At 47.0% G+C, this 20,609-nt stretch overlaps 1 protein-coding gene across 16 annotated transcripts in view; it reads left to right on the top strand.

The window, feature by feature from the left end:
* Kalrn (kalirin RhoGEF kinase) overlaps positions 1 to 20,609 on the top strand; it is a 604,914-nt gene that overhangs the window by 455,439 nt on the left and 128,866 nt on the right. For all 16 annotated transcript variants that reach the window (XM_031363740.1, XM_031363737.1, XM_031363736.1 and 13 more), the window contains exon 34: positions 3,144 to 3,390. In XM_031363740.1, coding sequence (XP_031219600.1) covers positions 3,144 to 3,390 — 247 coding nt within the window. The remainder of the gene's footprint in view (positions 1 to 3,143; positions 3,391 to 20,609) is intronic.

The following is a 20,609-nucleotide window of genomic DNA, read 5'->3' as shown; positions in this document are numbered from 1 at the left end:
CAACATTGCCACCAAGTGGCGCTTTTCTTCAGGCACTGGATCTTGATTTGGAAACTGATTTTTCCTTGTGGTTGGTTGCTTGTTCTGCTGTGCTTAGTGAAGGGTCCCAGTACTTCTGGCACGCTAGGCACTCCACCACTGAGCGACATCCTCATCACTCGATCTTGAACTGTAGACACATACCTTGGCTCTGTATCCCCCTCCCCTCCTATTTGGAAAGCTTACCCTTCTCCCCTACCCAATGGGCCTTGGAACATGCCCTAGAAAACAGTAGATGGGCTTGTAAATTACCAGCTGCTTGCAGCCATAGCCTTGGGTTCCTCTGCTCTGCCTCAGCAGCCTGCAAAAGGCCTTACAGCTTTCCCCTGGCTTAGTTGTGTGCTCTAAAGGCTGCAAGGTACATCTCCCACGTGTGTGTATGTATGGCTCCAGGAATAAACTAGAAGCTCCTCCACTGAGGCTCAGCCATAGAAACTATTGAGAATACAAGGAGTTCCTTTGTCATCTAGACTAGTTCTCTGTAAAGAGCCCATCAGTGAGAGAAGGAATCAATCTATTGGGCTGTAACCAGGGAATGAAAAAAGACTGAGCTGGAATATCAGGATGCAACTGTGTTTCCATGATATAAGGGACAGTGCTAAATACTCGTTAGAGAGAATTCTGAAATCCAGCCAGGTCTATTATAGGCCACCCCGAGAATCAGGGCCCTAGGTCACTGCCTCTCTACTGCCAAGCATGGGCACATCCCTGAAATAAGTGTGTCCCATGTTGCAAATTCTTAAGGTGTGTGGGATCCATACTAAAGGTCTGAGTTCAAGTTCAATGTGGTGTCTGTAGAAAACCCTTCAGCAATTGTTTCTTGGACCTACTTTTCACAACCACAACGGGAGGATGTCCCTGTTAAAATACACATCTTTGGATTCCTAGCCCCATGGTTAGGAATAATTAATGGTTAGCTATAATTCATGGTTGGGGCTTGGTCAAGGGAAGCACAGCCCAGGAGTTTGTATCTCATGAGCTCCTAAAGTGACTTCCATTCACAGCCTAAGTAAGGTCTGGGCAACTCTGGGCCTACACGTACAGGCATTTGAGCTGCGGATGGCTCCTGTGTGTACTTTCACACCCTGATGTGAGCTATTCCCTTCTAAAACAACCTTCACTGACGGTCTCTGGGAAGATAGCACAAGGAAAGTAGAGGAAGAAGCTATGTGGTCATTTGTTGGGGCCAAGGAAGTTAAGTGGAGAAGATGAGCCATCGGCCATGATTTTCTGTCTCTTTCCCTGTCCAACTCTGCCCTACAGGTTTCCCTTCCTGGTCTGGGCTGGTGGCAGTACCTTGCCCATGCATGGGATGTATTCAGCATAGCCTACCAGTTCTTTAGATAGGGGAGATACCAATTGCTAGCCAGCCTTGGTCTGATGACCATGTGTGTATACATGTGTGTGTGCGTGTGTGTATGTGCGTGTGTGTGTGTGTGTGTGTGTGTGTGTGTGTGTGTGTGTGTGTGTGCTCGCGCACGTGCATCATAAGAGAGTATGCTCATTCATATGTGACCTCTGGAAGTCAGAGGTCAGTGTCAGCTGTCTTCATTTTACCATCCTTCACCTTGTTTTCTGAGACATGGCCTCTGACTGAGCGTAAGTTTGCCAGTTAACTAGCCTAGCTGTCCAGCAAGCCCACAGGATCCTCTTGTCTCTGCCTCTTAGCTCTAGGATTACAGAAATGTATCACCATAGCTGGCTTCTTCCATGGATACTGGGCATCCAAACTCAGGTCCCCATGCTTGTGTGGCAAGCACCTACCTACTCACTGAGCCATCTTCTCAATCCCGGTGTTCTGACATTCAAAGCCCTTCAGTAGCTAAGGTTTTGCTCTGGTCAGACGGTTAATCCCCCACACATATGATGATACCTACCCTCCCTCCAGTAGAAGTGTCCCCTAGAACAAGTATGAACAGTATGCCACTGCCTGGATGGTCATGTTAGTATAGATGCTGCTGCCTCCTGGATGGCCATGTTGTTATAGCTCCCACGGCAGATGGTTCAAATCCCTTCATCAGAGCTTCATAGACTAAAGTTGAATTCTCCAGGGGCGATATGGGAATTCCCTCTGTTTGGACATTTAGGATGAACCTTGGAGGGCAACATGCTGGCAGGCTGGGCCTCTTGCCTCCTCCCTTCTGTTTCCTGTCTTTATCACTGACTCTTAACACAGCTACTATTCCAGGCTGGAGGCTCTGAGCTCCATTCTATGAGCATAATACAAACTTAAGTGATCCTCATGGATGTGAGGCCAAGGTAAGGGGGGCAGGGATACAAACTCCTAGGTGAAGAGGCAGTCACTTCAGGGTGCAGCTAGTAGGGCCTATTCCTGCCCTCCAGGGTTTCTCCCCTGTTCTGTTCTTCTGCACCCCTACCCCTGCAGTAGGGAAATGTAGGTCATTTAATAGAGTGCAGTACTGTTTGCTCCTAAATAAGGCATGGCTCCTCTTCTCCCTTCTCATCCCAACCCCTGGTCCCCGGGGACCAGGCAGATGCCTGTGAGCAAAGCCCTGTTCTTTCTCGTGTTATCATAGCCTAGTTTGGGCTTATGGCTCCGGGGAGGGGTAAAGATGAAGGATGCTCTGTGGGTCAGGACAAAGGGAGCTCATGTCTTGCTTGCATTATCCCCAGACTTCACCTAGATCCAGTGAGAGTGAGTTGGAAACAAACACCAGCACATCTGTTCTGAGGGCTGTTAGTGGGGACCAGGACGGGGTCTGGAAGGAAGAACAGGGCACACAGGGAAGGGGTTTGAAGGCACAATTGTCAGGAAGCTTGGCAAAGAAGTAATAGAAGGAACTCTAAGGAGGCCAGGAATTAGAATGAAAGTCCCGGCTCTGGGCAGGCTCCAGAGCGGCTATGCCTGAACGTTCTGAGTGGCCAATAACACTGTGGTAATTACCTTTTTTTTTTTTCTTTCCTTTTTCCTTCCTATTTGTTCCAAACATTTTCTACCCTCTCCCATCTTTCCTCCTTCTTTCTCCTCCCCTTTGCTTTCACTCATTCTTTGCCTTCTTCCCTCTTGCCCATCCTTACACACACACACACACATGCACACACTCACACACCCTCACATTCTACCTCTACCACCAACCCCAAAGCTCTCAGGTGGATGTGAGCTGACTGTGGTCCTCCAGGACTTCAGCGCAGGCCACAGCAGTGAGCTGAGCATCCAGGTGGGGCAGACTGTGGAGCTGCTGGAACGCCCCAGTGAGAGGCCCGGCTGGTGTCTGGTCCGCACCACAGAGCGGAGCCCCCCGCAGGAAGGCCTGGTCCCCAGCAGCGCCCTGTGCATCTCCCACTCGCGCAGCAGCGTGGAAATGGACTGCTTCTTCCCCTTGGTGAAAGGTAGGGACGACTGAGGGGGTGGGGTGGCAGGGCTGAGCACCATGGAACTGGCCTGAGAGGCCACTTCGATTGAGCCAGGTTTCTCTGAGGGTGTCTGTGTGGCTTGGAAGCCAGCCAACCTTTCTGTGTCCATCTCATCTTAAAAACAATGAAACAATTGTTGAACCGCTGGCCTCTAAGCTCTCTCCCAGCTTTCCCTATGCACACTCCTACACCTAGATTTGAGCTTGCACCCTGACAGGAGGACCGAGCAACCCCAGTAAGCAGCCTCAGTGGAGTGGGGCTTGGCTAGCCCCCCTGCTCAGGGTCTGAGGTTACCCCACCACTCTTTTCCTTTGATGCATTCAGTGTATTAGCCTGGGTTCTCTAGAGTAACAGAACTTATAGAATGAATATATATGATAGATATTTATACATAATAATCCCATGTATATAAAGGGGATTTATTAGAATAATTGACAGGGTGTGGTCCAGCTAACCCAACAATGGCTGGCTATGAAAGTCCAAGAATTCAGTAGTTCTTCAGCCAACGAGGCTGGATGTCTCAGCTGATCTTCAGTATGCCCTAGGATCTTAAGGAAGTCGGCTCTAATGCCTGTGAAGGAATGGACTTTCTAGCAAGGCAGAAAAAGCAGGCAGAGTAAGGCCTCCTTTCACCATGTCCTTATACAGGCTTCCAGCAGAAGGTATGGCCCTGATTAGAGATGAGTTTTCCCATCTCAAAAGATCTGGATTAAAGGTGCGCCTTCCCGTCTCAAAGATCCAGATTAGAAGTGAATCTTCCTACTTCAGATTAAGCATATAATCTCTCACAAGGTGTGCCCTCCATTTTTGGGTTTTAGTTAATTCCAAGTATAGTCAAATTGACAATCAAGAATAGCCAGTGATCATTGTTATCCAGGCCCTGGTCTGTTCTCTGTGTGCCCATGCTCCCTCCATGCGCCTTTTATTTACTGATGCCAGGGAGACTAAATGTAGTGGCTCTCCAAGAGTGGTCTCCATCATAACAGCTCCTGTGTGCCTGTTAGCAGTGGGGATGCTCAGGCCACATCTACCCACTCAGTGGGTGACCACACCAGCTCTCTTCAAGTGGCTGATTCACAGTGGAGTCCAAGAACACTGGCTTCCAAAATCACTGCGGCCTTGAACTCATGCATCTTTCCTTGAAGAAGCTGAGGTCCCAAAAATGATATAGAACCAAATCTTAGTCTGGATCTGAGTTGTGTAAATGGTCAGATATATGCATGGGAATCCCATCTGTGCATGAGACCCAGGGCAGGCTGCCTGATACACACAAGACTGGGACCATGAATTTCTGCTTCTGACCACTAGGTGGAGATGGTGGACTACCATACTTGTAGTGCCCAGCTCATCAGCCTCAGGGAGATTTCCATCTGAAATGCAAACTAAAACCTTGATTCCTCCTACACACACACACACACACACACACACACTCTTAGTTGAGCCACTGTCTTCTTTCTCCCTTCTTTCCTTTGAGGATCTAGGAGACACTACAGGGAAGCTGTGTGGGATTTATAATTGCAGGCTCCTTCGAAGAAACCAACGCCTCTGACATCCTTGGTGTGAAGGGAGACTAAAATCAGGATTAGTATGTGTCTCTGTTTTAAGTTAGGTGAGGAAAAGTGGGGCCCATGGAGGGTAGATTGTTGTGAGGATAAAATGAGACAACAGCTCTCTCTCTCTCTCTCTCTCTCTCTCTCTCTCACACACACACACACACACACACACACACACACACACAAACACACACACACACCTTTAATGTCCAACAAAGTTAAGTATCTACAAACTCCCACAAACCCAGCCAGAGACCTTAAAGTGCAGACAGTAGAGGAGAGAAAGACCAGGAAAGCTGGCTTTCATAGATCCCAGGTATGGGTTGTTTTCACTGACAACCCCCCCAACCCCCTTTCCAGCCTATGACTGAATGATATGTGCATACCCTCCTAGCTGGGCTCACTACATGTGCAGATGGTTAGCATCAAACCAAAGATGGAGAATCAGAGGATCATGAGAGGCATTCGGGGTGAAACTCCCATGGGACAGATTAGGAGAAGCTATATAGATATGACCCAATGGGAGCTGAGGACCAGGGTGGGAAAGAGCAGAAAGGAGAGAGGCAAGCAGTTGCAGGACTTTCTAGCTCATTGCACCAACCACAATGGCTTCCAGAAGTGACCACCAGTCCACATCAGCCATTTTGATGGCTTTTTATTTGCAGATTGGCCTCTCTTCCCAAGCACAGGCTGGCTGGTTGGGCCTGCAAAGCAGCAATCTGTGAAGCCACTCCCATTCCAGCTGAGCTAGAAAACAGGGGTGCCCAGCCAAGCCTGGCAGCTTGCACCTATATTCCCAGCTCCTAGGAGGCTGATTCTCAGCAAGTTTGCCACAAATTCGGGGCTGCCTAGGCAACAGAGTGAGACAGGATGTGTGTGTGTGTGTGTGTGTGTGTGTGTGTGTGTGTGTATGTGTGTGTGTGTATGTGTGTGTATGTGTATGTGTGTGTGTGTATGTGTGTGTCTGTGTCTGTGTGTGTGTGTGTATGTCTGTGTGTGTGTCTCTGTGTGTGTGTGTGTGTGTCTCTGTGTGTCTGTGTGTGTGTGTGTGTGTCTGTGTGTGTGTGTGTCTGTGTGTGTGTGTGTGTGTGTGTGTGTGTGTAGACATGAGCATGGCCGTGCTCAGCTTCCCACCATCATAGGCACTCTTGTACCCTGAATAAAAGATCACATTTGGAAGCAGCAGAGACCCAGGGAGCTGATCCTGCTTGCATCCCAGCTGGCCACCTACTAGCAACCTGGCATTTTCTCCTGCCAGCTGCTGATTTTATTCAATGGGCATGCCACATTAGAAATTACCCAGAATGCATTCCTCCAGCATTGTGGACTAGGAGAGGACAGCCTCAATCTGAGAACATGGAGGTCAGAATTGATTTCTTCTTCAGTTCCCAGGAAAAAGGAACTAGCCTTGCTAACTCTTGTGGGTTGTGTGTCTGTGATGCCTCACAGGCTGTGTGAGGTCAGGACAACTTGTGATACACTAAGTGCTGTATGGATAATTGGGACTACGATTCAGGAAGGGAACTCAAGGAGCCTAGAACAGGTCTTCACCCAGCGTGAACGTTAAAGCAGTGCGAGCCTTCCAGAGTGGCAGCACCCTGAACTGGCTGGAGCCAGAAACCCTTTTATGAGGCATAAGAAGTGAATCTAAGGTTCAGCCTGGGTTGAGAACCTCTGCACTAGCCCAGGTTTCCATCTTCCAAAGATATTCTGGGCCACAGGAAGGCACGGTACCTCTCCCAAGCCACAAGGAGCCAGGCAGACTGCTCTCACCCCACCCCACTCTCTGCACACTTACCCTGAAGGCTTCTAGATGGCTATAGGGTTCTTCTGCCCCTCCTTTCCTGGGCCTCCTCTAGGGCAGGAGAGGGCACAATGTTGACTCACAGGGCTGTCAAGAAATATCCAGACTTTGTAACAGAATTGGGGCGGGCCTGCCTTTGACATTCTTTTCCTCGCCCTGGTCTCTCAGGATCCTCTCCAGTGTTAGGCCTTCTGAGATCTAATCATCTCTCCACAGCTTCCTCTCACTGTCTTAGCAGCAGGTAGCTGTGGGCAACACCTCACAAAAGACAAAGACCTCTGGAGGCGTTTTGTTTTGTTTTTAATAACACACTCTACCATAGACCAAAATTCAGGCATGTGCCTCAATATTTCAAGCTCCTTGATGATTCTGATGCTCTGTGGGTTATGGGCTTAGCACCCCAAGATATGAGGCTTGGGATCCTGAAAAATGTGATGGAATGCAGTATGGCATTCCATCGGGGTTTATCAAGACATAGAATTCATCAAGGAAGGGCAAAGCAGTTGGAATAACACACGGGCAAAGAGCTTGGATAGATACTTCACCAGAGAAGATCCACAGGTGCTGGTGTACTGAAGAGAGCCAATATTTCTGCTCACCAGGGAAATGCGAATCAATGCTTCAATGGGACACATTTAGATCTATTAAAATAGCTCTTAGTTATGGACACATCTCAGAAAATAGCAAGTGTCTATAAAGATGTAGAGGAAGTTCTAATATGACTAGATGGCTGGGTGGGAGGTAAAACCTCACCATAACTATGGAAAACACTGTAGAAAGTCTCAGTATATGGATGTAAATGCTGTATATGTATATATGTAAACTTTTGACCCAGTAGTCCCATGTCTAGAAGCATTTTGAAATGTGTTGAAAGCAAGAACACAAACCTATCTACACACTCATGTTCATAACATTGCTCATAGCAGCTAAAGGTGCCCATGGACAAATGAATGCACAATGTATGGCCTACATATACTGCAACATTATTCAGCCTTTAAAAAAGGAAGGAAATCTGACACCAGCTCGGATAGACCTTGGAGACATTTTGCTGAGTAAAATGACCCAGTCACAGAGACAAATACTTATATGGCATACTTTGAATAGTCAACTTTACATAGGCAAGAGGCAGAATGGTGGTTTCCAGGGACAGGGAAGGAGGTGATGGGCAGTTAACTGTTCAGTGGGTACAGTTTCAGTTTCACTTCTGGAGCCCCTTGGTTGTACAACACACTGAGTATACCTTTTTCCTAAGGTTAAACACCTTTTAAAGCCAATGTGCTTTATGGCATAGGGGTGTATGTTTAAAAACAATGAAGACTGTTTAATGGTAGCCCTGGATTCTTGGGCCCAGGCTGTAAAACCCCATCTAGGTCCATCTCTACCCTGATATATGGGTGTGTGTGTGTGTGTGTGTGTGTGTGTGTGTGTGTGTGTGTGTGTTTCTGTCCCTGGGTGCCTTCTTCTGGCTAAGTCTAGAATTCTGAAGAAGTACAATAAAACACCTCCCTGGGTGTCCAGGGAGCCTGGAGCAAAGGGCAGCAGCCCTGATGGCCCTGGTGGCCCTGGTGGCCCTGGATGGATACAGGCAATTCTATTTCTTGGACTTACCTGACAATTTCCATTGTCATGACCTAGCTGACCTCAGTTACATTCGCCCAGACTGTGAGTAAATAGTGCCAATGGCCTGGAGTCAGAGAACAAGGCTGTGAGAATTGACATCACTGTGTAAATCTTCATCCACTTAAGAACAACAAAAACGTTTTTATTTATTTAGTTATGCTGGGCCAGTTTTAGGGCTAATGCTTTAATGGCAATAAATTGTACTTTGCTCATTTTATAGAGAAGGTCTTTTGCCCAGGTTGCTTAGCTCCCAGATGGTGCCCTCGGATTTGTTCAAAGGCTGTCTGTTCCCAGGGCCTGGCCTTCCGTTCTACTTCGCATCCTCCCAAAGCTGAAGGCATCAGAGTGCATACATTAGTGAACTTCCATCAGAGGCCCCCTGAGTTGAACACTGTACTTGGATGAGGATGGGGAGAACACTGGCTCCGCCGTCACAAAGACCTTACCAGCCAGACATGGTGGCTCAGGCTTGTCATACTGACACTCAAGAGGCAAAGGCAGGAAGATTGCCACACATGTGAGGCTAGCCTGGGCTAGAGAGCAAGCTCCTACCTCTAAACAAGACAAGACAAAAACACACTGCAGCATGGGTTTCCAACTCCTCCTCTCACTCTGACACCAAATTCTTCCCTCCCAAGAAAGAAAGGAAGCAACCAGAGACAGATTTTGTCCTGTGTGTTTGTCTGACAAAGGTAGCTTTCCAGTCATGTGGAGAAATTGGGGTAGCAGGAACCAGAGCCACTCTTTACATGGTACCCATGGTCCAGAAGTAAAGGACGCATGCTGGTGTCGCATGCTGGTGTTCAACTGGTTCTCTCCTTTTCTTTGAGTGCAGTAACCAGCACATCAAATAGCATTGTCCACTGTTCAGGTGGTCTTCCCACCTCCATTGCCTAATGTGAGATGGTCCCACAGATGGGACCAGAAGCTGGTTTTCTTGGTGATTCTACAGCCTGTCCAGTTGACATCAGTATTAACTATCACTGGGGACTGGATCTACTAAGAAGTCTTGGGGCAGAACTTATCTGCCTCGAACAGGGGCCAGCCTCACCTTGAAGCTGTTCTAGCCTGTCCAGCAGACAGCACATTCCACTACCGAAATCCCAGATGCCAAACCCCAAAAACTTCAGATACTCGCTCCTGGTCCTGTTGCTATCCAATCCAGAGATCTAATGGTTCTATCCTTTTTCCTTTAGTCCAGAATCCCAGCAATGAAATAGTTGTCCACAGTTAGGGCAGCCTTTCCACCTCCATTAGCCTAATGTGAGATGGTCCCTCACAAACTGCAACATCCTCTAAAGACCTGATCACATACATATCACACACACACACACACACACACACACACACACACACACACACACACACTTTTTAGTATAATTCTACCTTAAGTGCAATAACTTTGGGTTTCATATTACTCTGCCATACCTAAAACCATAAGAAACTAAAAGGTATAGAGGATAAATAGTCTCAAAGCAGCTTCCTTGGGGCATGAAACAACTGGTTATGAACTGCAGCTAACTGTTCCCCAGTCCCTCTTTATTTGTACAAGTTATATGTAAATTTAGAGTCCGCAGCCTCATGGAGTCTTGGGAGCATGATGAATGGGAGGACAGGGGGTTCCTGCACTAACCATATGATCTCACCCTACAATAACACTGCCTTTAATCTACATCTGTGATGAAAAACAGTAAAGTGGTTTAGTCACAGTCTGTTGGGTAAGATGGCTCACACTGTGATAGCAGCTTTTGGGAGATGGAAACAGGAAGATCAGAACTCCTGGGCAGTCTTGGTTACACAGCACATTCAAGCTAGTCAGGGACATATGAGATTCTTTCCCAAACAAACCACAATACTATTGGCACCTGAAATAAATCATTGAATAAGAAATATTGTAATTGACCCAGGTGTGGTGGCATACGCCTTCAATTCCAGCACTGGGAAGCAGAGGCAGGTAGATCTCTGAGTTCCAGACCAGCCTGGTCTAAAAGTGAGTTCCAAGATAGGTAGGGCTACACAGAGAAACTGTGTCTCAAAAAAAAAGACAAAACAAAAAACAAAAACAAAAACAAAAAAACTAACCAAACAAAAAAACAACAACAAAAATGGTAAAGATATGTTGCTAAGAATTCTGAAAGAAGTTCCTGGTTATTTTTCAGCATAAAAAGTTAGAATTAAGGCCAGACAGTTGTGGCAAAACCTTTAATCCTAGCACTCAGGAGGCAGAGGCAGACAGATCTCTGTGAGTTCAAGGGCTACCTGGTCTAGAGTTCCAGGACAGCCAGGGCTACAGAGAGAAACCACATCTTGGAAAAAAAAAAAAATAAACAAGTTAGAATTGAAATTTTCCTTTTTTAAAATAGAGTAAAAGCTCTAAATGGCTCTTGATTATGTTTAATTTCACCTGGGAAATTTGGATTCCTTGGGCTTCTGGAACCCTAGAATTGCAGAAGATGATGGATTCACCCCTCTCCTAATACAGGTAACCCCTTCTTCTGAATCCCTGACAGGAGGTGAGCCAAGCAAGACAGGAAAAGCCTCAGAAACTGGGGTTTATAATCCCAGAAGTCTGTTGGACTTGAATAGTTCCAACACTAGGAAGTTCCTCACACTTAGCCCTCGAATCTCGATTCTTGCTTCCTGCCCAGGCCCACTAAGTTCTCCTTCTCCCCCCCCCCCACACTCTTCTCACTCTCTGTCCACTGTCCACGTCTAACCCTTTTCAGGAATGAAGTGCTGTGCGTTCCATATAAAATGTTAGATGTTAGGGGGCTGCGGAGGCGGCTCAGCAGGTTCCATGTTAGATGTTAGGGGCCTGCGGAGGCGGCTCAGCAGGTTCCATGTTAGATGTTAGGGGGCTGCAGAGGCGGCTCAGCAGGTTCCATGTTAGATGTTAGGGGGCTGCAGAGGCGGCTCAGCAGGTACGAGTACTTGCTGCTCTTCCACCCAAATCTGGCTCCCAGCACCCACATGGTAGCTCACAACCTCCTGTAACTTCACTCCCAGAGGATCTGACACCTTCTTCTGAACCCCACAGTCACACACATGGTACACATGCTTGCATGCAAAACACCCATATACATAAAATAAATATCTCTAAAGTGCTGAATTCTCCTCTCATAAGGCATAAGAACCCAGTATTTTCTCCCCGAATCTTTTATTAAATGCTTCAAATAAAACACGTCAAACCCAGCACTCCTAAATTCTTTAAAGTGATTATTTGTGTCCGTGGGTTGATGGTCCTGTTTAATATCCTTGAGATGGGAACTCTGCAGCCCAGCCTTAATCTGGATGTGGGCTAGACTCCTGTTTCTGTAAACCTCTGGCCTGGTGCTCTGACAAACGGCTTGGGGCAATGACCTTCCACTCTGAATATCTGCAGGCTGCCCCGATCTGAATACCTATACCAACAGTCAGTCCTTCATACTGCTGTTTGGGCTGAAGTGGTCACTTTTATTACCTTCTTCAGTCTTCCTAAATTGCCTCTAGGAATTGTAAAAAAAAAAAAAAATCTGTTCTCTGTCTCCAAACTAGATAAGCGCCTGCAGTGATCTGAAGTAGTTAGCCTAAATTACTTACATTAACTGTGCCAGACACAGAACAAATATCTTCACTTTGAGGTACAATTTATCAGATTGGACAACATAAACTTTCCACTTTTACAGTCAAAAATGATCAACGGTCAGCAGGTTTCGTATGTTTCTGTTTCTGTTTTTGTCTTTTGAGACAAGCCCTTACTGGCCTAGGCCAGTCTCAGATTTGCCGTGTTGTAGACACTGGCCTTGAACTCCTTATCCTCCTACCTCTACCTCCCAGACCCTGGGACTACAGGTACATGCCACCATTTATAAGGCATGCTAACATGTTATAACCCACCTGTCTTGTCCTTAAGAGGACTCCAGAAGGACAGGCTGTGCAACAAGAAGGTGTTTATTTTGAGTGGAAAGTTGATTGTCTCCTTTGCCATGAAGCTGGTAAAAATGGCTCCCAGATTCCTGGATGAGTTGGAAAAGCAGTGTGGGCCAGCAGTTCCTTTTCAGCTATGAGCCTGGTCTTTATGGTGTGTGCACAGGCTCTCTCTTTAGACTAAAATGACTGGAGGCTTTCCCATGGGACGTAAAAGGCACGAAGAAGAGGTGGTGAGGTGTGTTGGGTAGCTGAGACTCTTGGTTAACAGTAACAGTCTGGGTCCTGCCCTGACCCTGGCTGGCTGCTGACCTTCAGCAGTAAAGTATACCAGAGGATTATCAGCGTTCATGGCTCTTACAGTAGGGTTGTCATCGTGCACGCCACACTAGAAGCAAACTCTTAAAACTGATTTTCCTCCTGCCTTGGTGCCTTTTCTGACCTCTATTAGGCCAAGCCAGCTTTCAGCATGAACCTTCTTTGGGGCTGTCTGAGGAGCCAGGGTAATATTTCTGGTTTTATCCTATGGATTTTCAATATTATGTCAATTGGTACACTCTTCCCTGCCTCTATTTCTGGCCTATGAGAAGTCCTTCCCCTTGTCTACCAACATGAAGAAAGGGCCTTGACCTAATACGGTCTCTTCAAGGCCTGGAGCCTAAGCCCTTTGTGTTCTATATAAGATCACTGGAGTGGTAGCCACAAGTGGGCTGTATGACCTAGAACACACAATTATGTAGGCCTAGGGTATCCTTCCCAACTACCTTAACTTCATGAGCTTCAGTATGGAAGCACAGGGCTGTCCAAGGAAAATCCTTCTCTCCTTGGCAACCCCCCCTGGAGATCAGGAGGCTTCCCTCATCCTGTCTACCTGCTGTGACTTATATCTACCTACCATTGACTTGACTTCTGTCTGGTGCCAATTCCATAAGTGCCTACTGCCCCTAATCTAAATCCATGATAAATGCATGGTAATGGTGATACCTCTACTGTCCAGAGGGGAAGTAGCAAGAAGGCCTGGGTATGATGCGTGTGGCCTCCTGAGACCGGTGAGCTCAGTGTGGCAGTGAATACCAGGGATTTGGTCCTAGAGAAGAAAGCCTACCAGAAGCTTGATCTGGCAGGGAAGGGGTGGCCAACAGTGTTCCCCAGAGAGGAAATAGCAAGTCACCCCTTACCTGGATCTAGCTGAAGCAGAAATCTAGGAATGCAGGGACTGTGGCTCAAAGAGAAGAAAATGTGTGCAATGGTCTGAGTAGCCAGGGATAAGTCTATCCTCGCTGCTCAGGCAAGGCGAGAGCATTTCAGGCCCCTAGGCCTCTGTTGTAGCAGCTTGCGGAGGTCTAGGCAGTGAGACTCTGATGCTCCCTGGCAGGACAGAGTGGTTAGGACCCCACTCACTGCCTACCCTTGTCACCTGACCCTTGGGAACAGCTCCACGCTGAGCCTTTGCCTAGCTCTGAAAAACACGCATAAGACGCTATTGGCTGTGGTCATTTTCTTATATTAATAATCTGTACTTTAATTAAATTATAATTACATTATTTCCCCTCTTCTTTTTTTAAAGAAATATTTATTTTATGTTTATGAGTACACTGTAGTTGTCTTCAGACACACCAGAAGAGGGCATCTGATCACTTTAGAGATGGTTGTGAGCCACCTTGTGGTTACTGGGAATTGAACTCAGGACCTCAGGACCTCTGGAAGAATTGTCAGTGTTCCTAACTGGTGAGCCATCTCTTCAGCCCTTCCCCCTTTTTTTAGATTTATTTATCTCATGCCTGTGAGTATATTATAGCTGTCTTCAGACACACCAGAAGAGAGCATCAGATCCCATTACAAATGGTTGTGAGTTACCACGTGGTTGCTGGGAACTGAACTCAGGACCTCGGGAAGAGCAGTCAGTGCTCTTAACCATTGAGCTATCTCTCCAGCCCTCCCCTCTTCTTTCTCCCTCTGACTCTACTCCTCCCTTGTCTCCTCCCTCTAACCCCTCTTTTATCCCCTTCCCTCACTCCATGTCTAATTCATGCCTCTTTTTCTTTCATGTTATTGTTAGATACTGTATATGCACAAATATAGAAATACTACAAAAGCTGACCCCTTGGTATTGTAGAAGACTAATGTTCCCTCTCTCTGGAGTCCTTAGATACCTGTGGCTTTTTGTTTCCAGGTGTGGCTCCTTGAGATTTCCCCTCTCTGCACTAGCATATCTGTTAGTGTTGCTATCGTTAGTTACATAGCATGTATATTAGCATGTTGTTAGTGTTGTAGTCTTTTAGGCAGCCATATCTTTGTGATATCATGGGTGTAGCTTCCCTGCCATTTCTAGGAGACAAAATCTCACTGAAGACTTCCAGGCCTCTGACCCCTACGCTCTTGCTCTTCCTGGGATGTTCCCTGAGCCTTAGGGACAGGAGTTGAATTTTAGAAGTATAGGCTTGTGCTGGGCATATTAGCCATCAGTAGCTCTCTGCATTTTGACCAGATATGATGATGGTTTCTGTCTGCTGCAAAGAGAAGCATCTTTAATGAGGGCTGAGAATTACACTTACATCTAATGATTTGGAGCTAGGAACCAAATGTGCCCATTTTAAATAACAGCCCTCTGACAGTTGCACAGTCTCTAAACAGCCTGCCTTTCCTTACCTGTGCCATGGCTGCAGGAGTGAGTTGTCTCAGTGTGGTCCATAGCTACCTCAAGGAACTGTTTCTGATACTGTGCACTCACCTTAGTCTCCACAAAGCCCCTGTAGGCCGCAGGAAACCTGAGGTGAGAGCCTTATACACAGCAGACCACAAGGTGATAGTGCACAGAGGCGGGACTAAAGACCCATCTGGGCTCTAAGTATTTCTCTCTCCTTTGAGTAGAAAAAAAAAGTCCTTTCCATCTATAGAGACAGCCCAGGAGCCTGTATGTTGGATTCTGGATACCCCTGGTTCATATCATGAACTTCATTGCTTCACATAGCACAGGTTTATGAGCCTGCTATTCTGGAGATTAGAAATCCAGCATGAGCTGCACTGGGCTAAAGTTGACGTGTGAGGAAGACAGTCTTCTCAGAAGCTCTATGGAAGAAACTGTTTCTGCTGTTCTAGCTTCTGTAGCCACCGGCATTGCTTGGCTTGTGTTCCCTTCCTACATCTCCAACACTCAGTGTCATATGCCTCTGGTCTGTCCCTGTCACTTCTCCATAGGTCTTCCGCCTTTAAGAATGTCTACAATTACACTGTGACTCCCCAGAGAACCCAGGACAACCTCCCTATGTCAAAATCCTTAACTGAGTCACACCGCCCTAGGTCTTGTGAGGTGGCAGATGAATGGGTTCTAGGTATTAGGGTGCCACTTGGCAGAGTGACTATTTTGCCTACCTCATTGTACCACTCCCTGACCAGCCTAACCGAGCTTCTCATTAGAAGCCAGGGGACCCAGGCATTTGGCCTTCCTCCTGGAACACCCAACTTCCCCAGTATCTTAGTTAGGGTTTTACTTCTGTGAACAGACACCATGACCAAGGCAACTCTCATAAGGACAACATTTAATGGGGGCTAGCTTACAGGTTCAGGGATTCAGTCCTTTATCTTCAAGGTGGGAGCATGCAGCATCCAGGCAGGCGTGATGCAAGAGGAGCTGAGAGTTCTTCCAGGCAGCTAGGTCGAGGGTCTTTTTTTTTTTTTCTTTTGGTTTTTTGAGGCACGATTCTCTGTGTAGCCCTGACTGTCCTGGAACTCACTCTGTAGACCAGGCTGGCCTTGAACTCAGAAATCCGCCTACCTCTGCCTCCTAAGTGCTAGGATTAAAGGCGTGTGCCATAGGTCAAGGGTCTTAAAGCCCATGCCCACAGTAACACAGCTACTCCAAGGCCACACCCACTCCAACAAGGCCACACCTCCAATTAGTGCCACTCCCTGGGCCAAACATATTTAAACCACCACACCCAGATTCCCACATATCTGATGGCTGGAGCCTTACTGCCTTCAAGTCTCCTTGTGCCTGACCTACCTGAATATTTCTCCCCTCCCATTCTCCCATCTCACAGTGCACCTCCTTCCCTACCTTAATTTCCTACCTTTCCTTTATCTATACCAGACATGTCAATAAGTGTGTATCAACTTTTCCTCCTCTGCCCCTTCCTGTAAACTCCTCCAACAGATGCAGGAATTTTGTCTATTTTGATCATTGCTTGATCCCCAACATCTAGCCCTGTGTCTGGCATTTAATTTCTCAGTAAATATTTTCAGGAAGGAAGGGGAACCATGTACGGAGGACCCTTGTGGAGTGACCATGGAAAGGGTCAGGCTCAGCATGTGGAGCGAACTAGCTCAAGCCTTAGCAGGAAGGCCTAAGGACGGAATCATGGAATGATGTCTCATGCTGGCCCACGTCTGGGGACATGAAACTAAGCATTTACTTAGAATGAACTATGAAGTGAGGTCCTCAAACGTGACCGTGAGTGGAAACCTTGAATAAACTGACTTGAGTTGCACCCCTACAAAACTGACTTTCCACTTGACACATCAGAGCAGCACCATAGGACCCCAGGAAGCAATGAGCTGCTTCTGCCGGTGCGTGGGAGAGGGCATGGCTCTGAAGGTCAGAATTAAATGCCCAACCTTGTAAGTGGACACTCGGCAAGTATGTGCCTACCTAATTGGGCCTCAGCCAAAGCAATAGACTTGCACTTCTCTCTACTCTCCCTTAGGAACACTTTGACCTACTTACAAATGAGCATTTTTGGAAATGGATAGAACCTGGAGTGGTTGTTTTTAGCAACTCTAGCTGCTGCCACCTTTCCCTTTGATAAATGGCTCCCTCCTCTGGGCTCAGCTCAGACACTGCTCAGCATGGATCTCCAGGAATCTGTCCTTGCTACCAACAGCCCCACAGAAGAATATGAACACAGGTCATTCTGGAGAGACACCAGATCCTCTATGCTAGCATACATTCTTCACCAGTTTACCTTGGGCCTAGCCCAACCAGAAGGGTATCTGAGGCCCTTTATTGAAGAAAGGAGTATGTTGGACAGGGTGAAGTAGTGTTTAACTCCTTCCGGGATTAGTGTGAAAATCAGCAAGAAGCAGGAAGATGCTCAGTGGGCAGGAGCAGAGAAACACATTTGCGGGGCAGTTGTTCACTGTTGCCCGCGCAGTCGTCTTGCCAGCAAGAAGACACGCGGACACTAGGATACTTCTGCAGCAAGCGTTTATTGCCTCATCCAGAGGGAAAAAAGGGCCGAGCCAATAATCAATAATCGGCACTGCTTATATACACCACAGCGTGGTGCGTCCGCCCATGATTGGCTGTCCGCTTATCACCCCACGTGATGCCCCCGGGATGGGCCGTGACTTGCTTTCACTCTACGCACATGCGCAAACAGTTCTCTACGCACATGCGCAAACAGTTGTTTACCAGGAATCAACAGCGGAAGTAGGCACCATCTTGTCATGGCAAATGCCTCTCCAGCTCTACCGCTCTCCACAGTTCACTATGGTTGCATCCCTGGAGTCCTGTAGCCAGCCACAAGATACCGTCTGGTGTACCCAAAATGTTAGCAAGGGCTAAACCATGCCAAACAAAGACAACTAGAAGGGATCCCTGTGTATAACCCTGGCAGCATCCTTCTTCATACTTTACCACCATTAAAATAAGGAATCACCCGGGACTAGTCACACGCATGTATATTGCACAGTTTTGAAAAAGACATACTTCAGAAACAACACACGTGTCACACCTCCTTCCTCAAGTTTCCAGGGTTTCTGCTCAGTGGTAACTGTTGTCTCCGTTCCTCTTTCCACTTAAAGGAGAAACTTTTGTAGCATGTCCAGGCTTGGCTCTATCTCCAGTTTCTTTGTCCATTGTGGAAAACGGAATCTACTGCTTCTAGAATTCACCCAGATCTTCTTTGTCTTTGATCGGGGACCATGTTTGATTAAATCTGTGCTTCCAACATAGATTCCCATTAATACCCTGCCCTGCCAGCTTAAACTTTGGCAGGAATGGCCTAAGAACCAGAACCAGGATCAAGTCATAGAGCCAGGAGTTCTGACTGAGGAAAACAGGGACTGTTCAAAGACCAGATTACTTGTGGAATAAAGGATCAATAACCCAGCAAGAATTTTATGATGTTAAGCCGTGGCCACAAAGGGAAGCCAGGTCTGGGTTCCTTGGAGAAAGTTATATGCCACCCTGATGTCAGCAGTCAGTAGACAGATCAGAGGTCAGAAATTAACACAGGGAAAATGATAATTAAAAGAACATTGACCATGCAGTCACAGAACATAACAGGAATGAATGTCAGGCATGGCACTCACATCATCATCTCAGCTATTTGTGAGGCTGACATGAGATTATTCATTTAGGTCCAAAGGTTCCAGATCAGCCTGGGCAACACAGTGAGACTCCCATTTTCAAATAATAATGATAATAACAGCAATAACAATAACAATAACAACAGAAACAGAAAACTGGGGGGGAGGGGCCAGATGTCAGAGTTGGAGAAAGCAAAGATGCTCGTGGTTAGGTGCTTCTGAAACTGTGGAGGGTAGAGCTAAGCTTCTCTGCCCTGGCTTCACATAGGATCCTCTGCTGAGCTTTTGGAATCAATGGTCACTATACAGGAGATGGAAAAAGTGGGGGTAGGCCTCTGGGCTCACTAGGACCCATGCATTCAGCCTAGGAGCATCACAGGGAAACTGGGGGAATAAGTATTCTGAATGTACTTGGCACAGAGCAAAGGTTCTCAAAGAATTCTAGGCCTGAGCTAGGGCAATGTTGCTATCCCTTATATCTTGACCTGGGCTGTCACTAAGAAATATGGAGAAATACTGTGATCTAGAAACCCATGCCTGTGAATCTGAAAACTGTTCCTGCCGTAAGAAATAGGACATCTGTGTATTGATAGAAAGGACACGTAGGTGCCTGTGATCACAGCCCAGTGTGTCTCAAGGCAGTGGCTAACCTGAAAGGAAAAATAGTCACACCAGTGCCCCATGTTGGACCTAGCACTGAGGAATCCCTGGTCCAGGGCATCTGCAGGCCAAGGCCCATGAGTCCTTTGGGGTTTCCTATTGCATGCAGTGGATTAAAACATGAAATGAACTGGTAGGTAGGTAGATGGGCAAGCAGGCAGATGTCTTCCGTCATCAATGAAGACAATGCCAAAAAATATGAGACCTGGCCACCTGCAGAAATCAAGAACAATCTAAAGATATTGCTACAGCTCAGGGGTTTTTAGCCCAAACTTTGGAAGTAAGCCGATAACTTTTTCAAAAAACTCTCTGAAATAAGAGTCTGTCTGTCTGTCTATCCATCTATGCCTATCTTCCCTTCCTGCTCCCTGTTTTCCCCTTCCTCTGTTGGCTTTGTTCAAATGCAGCTTCTTCCCTGGTTAGAGAAAAACTACCTTCAGGTGCTCTAGGCTGACATTATACCAACTTCAAAGTCTTCTACAAAGAGGTTCCTGCTTTCTCACTAGTTCTTGCTAAGTTCTCAAGGTTTACACTTACTACATGGAATTGGATCAGTTGCTAAGTCTCAGTTGAACCCTGTGACTGACATGCAAGCCCAGGTCTTGCTTGGGCTCATCTTTGGAGTTGGGCAATGGTCAAGAAGAGGTCAGCCACATCCAAAAACATGATCTGTGCTAGGCTCTATTCTAGACACTGGGTCCAGGGTAAACAAAACCAATTCCTGACCTTGTGAAGGAAGAATGGCCAAGGGGGTGGCGGGAAGTTGTTAGTACAAAAAAAAGTGTGGCTGGCAAATAGGTGAGGGAAACAATCACCACGTGAGTGGTTCTCACATTGTAATCTCTGTATCAAACCAGTGTCACCTGAGAACTTGCAACAAGGAAAATTCTGAGGTCCACTCCACACGCACTTAATCAGAAACTAGACTGGAATTTGTGCTTCAGCACGCCCTCTGGGCTATTCTGATACACACCATAGCTCACCAGTGGCTCCTCAGCTGTGCAGCACATTACAAGCCTAGGGGAACATTTAAACCTTCCAATGCCCAGATGCGCTCAGGGTCAGTGAATCTAGACAGGAGAGACCTGGCTATTAATGAATGATTCTCAGTCTTTCTCCAATCTTTGAAACCTCCCAGGGAACCTGAAAAAGCACCTGTGGTTTGTAAAGCTCTCTAGTGATTGACAGCTGTGCTAAAAGCAGCTGCCCTTCGTCATCCCTTCTAAGTTATCTTGAAAATGTAACACATCTAGATGCAGGCTAGATAATCTTGTTGCAGGTCACCAGAGTCTAGGCCAGGTGTTTCCAGACCCTCAGCCTCCTAGTCAAGGCATTGATGATAA

The sequence above is a fragment of the Mastomys coucha genome, unplaced genomic scaffold (genome assembly GCF_008632895.1).
Source record: "Mastomys coucha isolate ucsf_1 unplaced genomic scaffold, UCSF_Mcou_1 pScaffold12, whole genome shotgun sequence".
Classification (NCBI taxonomy): Eukaryota; Metazoa; Chordata; class Mammalia; order Rodentia; family Muridae; genus Mastomys; species Mastomys coucha.
Note: the sequence above shows the minus strand (reverse complement) of the source record. Positions and strands in the feature narration are given on the sequence as shown.